Below are 7,451 nucleotides of genomic sequence, written 5' to 3'. Positions count from 1 at the left end.
TGCCATTCTGCCCCCCAAAAGCTCTACAAAGGTTTCAGCTTGCATGTGATCAGGGCCGGATTTCCCACAAGGCCAACCAAGGCCATGCCTTGGGGCAGCAGGGAGTAGAGGGGCAGCAGGGATTTGGAATTCCTATCTACTGATGCCTGTTCCGGGCGCCGGGCGGGTAGTGGGGGGGCTCATTGAGGAACCTGGCCTCGGGGCAGCAGAGGGAGTAAATCTGGCCCTGCATGTGATCACCATGTCATAGCTCACATACTGTTGGTAGCCACTCTGGTTGGTATCCTGACCGTTAAAGGGAGCCAGAGCTGTCACCGGCGGCTGGCTTCGACAACCAGAAGCTACGAAAAGTGTCAGCTGGTAGCATCGCAGGACCCTGATGGCCCCACGAATGAATCTCAGGGGGTGTCATGTTTGTGGCCATCAAAGTCTTGCAGTGGTTCATGGAATTGGTAGTTTCACCACAGCTGGGGTGCCGAGGTTGCCTACCACTGCTATAGGCTATTTAGCATGGAGGCTGCTTCACAAAGGAGGCCCAGGAGAGGGGCTATCAAATCAGGAATGTTGGGCTTTTCCCTTAAAGGTTATCAGCCCAGTACCCCAAACTGATCTTCTTTTGCTGGAGGATGCTGGGCATGCACAGTTCCTGCCATCCTGCTACAAGCTTTATAGGTCAGGGGTAGGCAACCTCGGCACTCCAGCTGTGGTGAAGCTACAAATCCTATAAAGCATTGCAAGACTATGATGGCCACAGACATGACTCTCAGAAGGAGTCAAATCAGGAATGTTGGGCTTCTCCCTTAAAGGCTCCAAGCCCAGTACCCCAAGCTGATCTTCTTTTGCTGGAGGATGCTGGGCATGCACAGTTCCTGCCATCATGCTACAAGGTTTTTACGCCAGGGATAGGCAACCTTGGCATTACAGCTGTGGTGAAACTACAAATCACATGAGGCATTGCAAGACTATGATGGCCAGACTCTCAGAGGTAGTCATGTTTGTGGCCTTCAGAGTCTTGCAGAGCTTCATGGATTTGTAGTTTCACCACAGTTGGAATTCCAAAGTTGCCTACCACTGCTATAGGCTATTGAACATGGTGGTTGCATCAAAAAGGAGGAACAGTAAAGGGGCCATCAAATCAGGAATGTTGGGCTTCTCTCTCTTAAAAGGCTATAAGTCAAGTACCCAAGCTGATTTTCTTTTGCTGGACGATGCTAAGCATGCTCAGTTCCTGCCATCCTACTACAAGCTTTATATGCCAGAAGTAGGTATCCTCGGCACTCCAGCTGTGGCGAAACTACAACTCCAATGAAGCAACGCAGGACTTTGATGGCCAGACTCTCAGAGGAAGTCATATTTGAGGCCATTAGAGTCTTGCAGTGATTCATGGAATTGGAAATTTCACCTCAGCTGGAATTCCGTGGTTGCCTACCACTGCTATAGGCTATTAAAGGAGAACTATGAGGTGAGTGCTTTTCACTCACCTCATAGTTCTAGCCGACCTGTGACAATGAGACTGTCACAGGTCAGCTCAGTAGATCGGGAGGTGAGCGAACATATACCGGCGTTCGCTCACCTCTCGATCCTGTCACGGCTCTCTGCCGTGACAGAGGAGGGGCTGGATTCCCCCCTCCCCGCTCCGATCTGCCAGCACTGACTGGCGGATTGGAATGGGGCGGGTACAGCTGGCTCTGCCTCTAGATAGGCAGAGCCAGCTGTCACTCACGCAGCTGGGCGGATCTCGACATCGATGTCGGGATCCGCTGCGGCGTCTCAGTATACCGTGAGCTGTAGCTCGCGGTATACTGAGCTTAGGGTGACGGGAGGACGCTAGTTTGTGTCCTCCCGTTACCCTAAGGAGAACTACGGGGAAAAGCCCTGACCCCATAATTCTCCTTTAAGCCTGGAGGTTGCTTCAAAAGGGATGCCCAAGAGAGGGACCATCAAATCAGAAACGTTGGGCTTCTACCTTAAAGGTTATCAGCCAGGTACCTCAAGCTGGTCTTCTTTTGCTGGAGGATGCTGAACATGCTCAGTTCCTGCCATCATGCTACAAGCTTATACGCCAGGGATAGGCAACCTCCGCACTCCAGCTGTGGTGAAAATACAAATCCCATGAAGCATTGCAAGACTATGATGACCACAATAATTACTCTTAGAGGGAGTCATGTTTGTGGCCATCAGAGTCTTGCAGTGCTTCATGGAATCTTTAGTTATACAACAGCTGTAATGCCGAGGTTGCCTACCACTGCTATAGGCTATTTAGCATGGAGGCTGCTTCACAAAGGAAGGAAAATAATGTCACCAGCACACCATTCTTTGAAAATCAATGATCCATTTTAATGGCATATTGCCATCCAAAACAAGCGCTTTCGGGGCCGCACAGGGTCCCCTTCATCAGGCTCAGAATGACACATAGATAACAGGAAACATCAACCTTATATATACATCACACAGTGAAAATACGAATAAGCCACTCCCATACGAAAAATGACATCACCGAATCCATTCCCGCCATAACCAGTTCAAATCTAGATTCACCTTGCCTGTTCAAGGTGCACCGAGGCAAAAGAAGAAAACGGGCCGTTAAACGGCCGGCGTAGGTGGTTGCCAAGGTGATAGGACGCTATCTCAGCCACGAGCGCCGCCCATCTCTGGTGCGCATGTCAACTGCAGAGGGCGCAGAGTGGATTCCGGCTTGCGTTCCATCGTCGCTGCGCAACGGCCTGCTCATGCGCGTCACGTGTCTCAACAGAGAAGAGGAGGGCAAGGCTGTAAACTGGCACTGTCACTTCGGTAGAATGTGGAACGCACAATGCTAGTTGCTTGCGCTTCAGCAACGGGAGTGCAGCAAGATATTCTGTTTATAGAAGTTGCTTCACAAAGGAGGCCCAGAAGAGGGACCATCAGATCAGAAATGATGTGCAGATATCAGCTAGCCGTCTGCTCTGACTCACATCTCAGTCCAGGTCCACCAACCTGCCAATCTCCAGTTTTCAGTGATGATCAGGGCCAGCTTGCTCATGTGTTCACCATATGGAGAAGGTAACCATGGATGGAGCTCACTGACACTTTAACATCTGTTTCATGTACGAAAAAAAATACGGAAAACATCAGAAAAATGTAGAAACTTTGTAGCAATAAAATCGCAGAACATTTGTCACGCCGGCTATTCGCTCTCCTTGACAGCACCTTCAGGCAACCGAGGCAGAGTGTAAAATTTTAACTGTCGTGTATTTGCGTACTCCGCTTTTTCGGATGTACTTCGAACCAAATTGTAAAGGAAAACAGCATGGAAGTCAAGACATTTACGGGATTAATGTCAAGCCCAAGCAGGCTCGTTAAATCTATTTAAAGTCCAGCTGAAGTCATAGAAATAAATATGCAGTTTGGGGTACATTGTGCTAACAACCTCCTATCACGTACCTGACTGGAGACCCAGCTGAGAAGGGGGCTGCCAGTGCACCTCTCGCCCCACACCTCTGGAAGTGATGACAGGGATGCCGATACTGGTGGCTGGCCGGTTCTTGAGGAGACGCTTGAGTGTGTTGGACCAGCTGGTGAATCGGCAGGACCGGGATGAAACCAGAGCAGGCAACGGGTGTGAGGCCAACGGAGCACTGGCTGGATGTAGCTGCTCAGGTTACCGATGGAGTGATCCACCAAGTGGCAGACCAGGAGGGAAGTCAGGTTGAAGCAGAGGTCGTAGGTCAGGAGCAGAGTCAGGAAATGTAAGCTAGGGTCATACAGAGGAGATCAGAGAGCAGAGGTAGCGAATCAGAAGGAGGAAGCGGAGCCAATTGGTCACATGCCGAGGTCATACACAGGGAGCTGGATCTTGAGGTGCCGAATCACAGGTCCGGAGCAGGGTCAGGAGACGTAAGCCAGGGTCATACACAGGAGATCAGAGAGCAGAGGTAACGAATCAGAAGAAGTATGCGGAGCCAATTGGTCACATGCCGAGGTCATGCATAGGAAGCTGGATCTTGAGGTGCCGAATCACAGATCAGGAGCAGGGTCGGGAAATGTAAGCCCGGATCATACACAGGGAGCCGAATCTTGAGGTGCCGAATCACAGGTCCGGAGCAGGGTCAGGAGACGTAAGCCAGGGTCATACACAGGAAGCCGGATCACAGATCAGGAGCAGGGTCAGGAGACGTAAGCCAGGGTCATACACAGGAGATCAGAGAGCAGAGGTAGCGAATCAGTAGGAGGAAGTGGCGCCAATTGGTCATAAGCCGGGTTCATATACAGGGAGCTGAATCTTGAGGGGCTGGGATTTAATGTTTGGATAGATTTTGGTGTCACCTTGTGTGGTTACATTGTATATTTTTGAACTCTTCTTTTTATTTGAAAGGCTTGATGATGATTTACAGTCCTCAAGCCTATAATAATATATTGTGGGTGGTTAAGTAAATGCCTCTCAAATATCTCATTATATTGAGGGAATGTTTTTGCTGTTCCCATTTCCTCGACCCACGTGCAAAAAATAGTAGAAAGGTTTAGATTGTATTTTATGATTTAAAAAAAAAATTAAATCTGTATCCTAGTTAGGGAGTTTCTCATTGGAAGATAGGTGCCATAGATAGCATGAGGATGGATATATACTCAGATGAGATTCATATTTGGCACAAAAGGATTTGTATTTTCTGGCCACCCATTCCTTATCTGTAAAAAAAATCATGGCGACTGCTGTATTTTTCTTGAAGACATTTCGCTGGTCATCCGACTAGCTTTTCTCAATTCTGAATAGAGAAAGCTAGTCGGATGACCAGCAAAACGTCTTCAAGAAAAATACAGTGAGTCCAGTTGCCTTAAATTATTTTTTTACAGATATACCACGACGATGCAATGCCACCTGGGCCCCTCCCCAGCCTTTGATTGGGCAGCGAAAGAGCAGCAGAAGACTGATGAGCTCAGCATGCTGCTCTCTTTCCCTATCAGAATGTTGCTTGTTAATTGCATGACCTGGATGAATGAGAGCCTTCACAGACACCCATTCCTTAGCTTTATAAAGCCCAGAAAACACAGCCAGCCTGGTGACTTGACTTTTCTCTTCCGCAGTTATGCAATGCAGCCGGGGCCACTACCCAGCCTGTGATTGGGCAGCGAAAAAGCAGCAGAAGACTGATGAGCTCAGCATGCTGCTCTCTTTCCCTATCAGAATGTTGCTTGTTAGTTGCATGCAATGCACCTGGTTTGTTCCTAGTGCTGACCCTCCATCTCCTAGTACAGGGGATTACAAAAGCCCCAAATCACTCATAATTGAAGTATTTATACTGACTGCATTTGAAACGTTTGGTAATTTTAGGTTAATGCATAAATAAATTCATTGTTGTATTTGAATACATGCCCACAGTTCAATAATGCTCGCAAGAAAAGGCTTTTCCCGTGATCATGATCCAAAATGGCTCCATACTTTGGTCACTCTGGATATTTGGTGAATTGTAAGATGTCTGACTGTCACTTGTCATTTCTTATTGTTTTTTTAGGTGTTTTTAAGAAGAATTGATGGTTCTGAAGATTTTTACAGGAACTGGAGGGCATATGCTAGTGGATTCGGAGATCCTTCAAAGGAGTTCTTCATGGGTGAGACTTGTTCTCTATGATACGTATGAAGTTTCAGGTTTTCCACCTCTCAGTGTGAGGGCTGCGCGTGTCTATTCATGGGTTTCAGATCTAAAGGGAACGAGAATTCTCTTTCTTATGGAACTTGTGTCAGATCGCAGGAGGAACTGGTTGGCGGGAACCTGTACCCAGACTGTAGACATCAAAGTCTTTATATATTCTTACCAGGGGGCGTCCATAGACGTATCGCCGCCTGAGGCGTTTGGGGTCTCATGATGCACATTCCAGGGGGGCTTTTAATTGCTTTGGCTCTTTGTGCACATTCCAGTGTTGACGGCTCATGGTGGACGTTCTGGGGTTGGTGGGGCGCAGTGATTGGCATCCCCAACCAGTTCACTAACGTCACTGGTTGCCGGGAGCTGGGTGGGATGCCACCCAGAGCATCCCGCTAATCTGGCAACCAGTGATGTAAGTGAGCTGGGCAACACGAGCCAGCCCCCACTCCCCACCACCAGAACATCCGCCATGAGCCATCAACACCCAACCACTCTGGAACGGGCCAGAGAGCAATTAATGCCCCCATGGAATGTTCATCATGAGCACCCCAACCGCCCCCCGCCTCAAGCTGCTAACAGCTGTTAGCAACCTTGGACGCTGTGGCCAGAAAGGGGGTGACAGGCTCACCTACCGCACCTCCCCACATGACCCAATGAGATACCACTTCAGGCGTCCTTATTATAGGAATGACCCTGATTCTAACCATGTGGTAAATTAACTTTAAAGAGACCCTGTTGTCAAGCCATTCATTTAAACAATCTTCCCCAGATTATAGGTGCATGTAATGTGTCTGAGAGATGTTATTTACCTGCAAAAGCCTCCCTTGTGTAGACATCTAAAAGGCCAGAGACTGCTGCCGGGTGCTGCCATCTTGGATGTGATGTCAGCAGCCCCAGCATACTCAGAGCTGTCACTCTCATGGTACTCTATAGGGGCTCCTTCCCTGGCAGCCTCAAAGGTTACGTTGGGTGGAGGAGCTTGGCCAGCACAGAAACTATTTGGACATGCCGATTCATATAGTATTTCCAATCTGCTGCCAAGAAAAAAAAAAAGTGACATTGACAGATCTGGTTTTTGCATTGCCTTCGCCTTAAAGTGATTTCCGCTGGAGTCTGCCTGTGGAAAATTGAATTGCCACCTCCCATTATTATCTCCCGAGGACAGAATTCGGGAGTGTAACTCTTTTTGTTTCTTTTTTTTTGTGACGAGCGTCGTTATTTTTCTTCTGATTTTCAGGTTTGGAAAACTTGCACAAAATCACCTCGCAAGGACAGTACGAGCTCCGCGTGGACCTTAGAGACAACGACGAAACTGCTTATGCTGTTTATGACAAGTTCAGCGTTGGGGACTCCAGGAAGCGGTACAGGCTTTCGGTCAGCGGCTACACCGGCACGGCAGGTGGGTAGTCCTCGTATGACATGAAACTTGCTTTGATCACGAACAGAAATGTAACAATGTATACCAAGATATACGGTAAGTATAATGTGACCACTTGAGGATTCTTAAACATAGGAGGTTCGTCCTAAACAAAAATCATCTTGGATGTATCTCCTATGTGCTGCTCCTTCCCCCCATGTGCTGCTCCTTCCCCCCCTGCCGCCTCTCCCACTGCCGCCATTACCAACAATTACCGGCAGTCAAAATGACAACCGGGAGTTGCTATGTATCAAAACTGCTGTCAAAATGCAACCACTCCTGTATAAAGCTCCGTTCACATATCTGCATTGCACGAGCACGTACAGTATTGTCCAGGCATTTTCCAAATGTACCCACAAAATATCCCTTCCCCCCAGATCATTATCCTCCCCCCCCAGATCATTATCCTCCCC

At 48.4% G+C, this 7,451-nt stretch overlaps 1 protein-coding gene across 1 annotated transcript in view; it reads left to right on the top strand.

Moving 5' to 3' along the window:
* TNC (tenascin C) overlaps window positions 1–7,451 on the top strand; it is a 92,050-nt gene that overhangs the window by 81,473 nt on the left and 3,126 nt on the right. The window contains exons 20-21 of the mRNA XM_018576974.1: window positions 5,490–5,586; window positions 6,859–7,020. Coding sequence (XP_018432476.1) covers window positions 5,490–5,586; window positions 6,859–7,020 — 259 coding nt within the window. The remainder of the gene's footprint in view (window positions 1–5,489; window positions 5,587–6,858; window positions 7,021–7,451) is intronic.

This window comes from Nanorana parkeri, unplaced genomic scaffold, assembly GCF_000935625.1.
Source record: "Nanorana parkeri isolate BGI_ZX_2015 unplaced genomic scaffold, ASM93562v1 scaffold81, whole genome shotgun sequence".
NCBI classification, from domain to species: domain Eukaryota; kingdom Metazoa; phylum Chordata; class Amphibia; order Anura; family Dicroglossidae; genus Nanorana; species Nanorana parkeri.
This window is presented reverse-complemented; position numbering and strand designations above follow the sequence as displayed.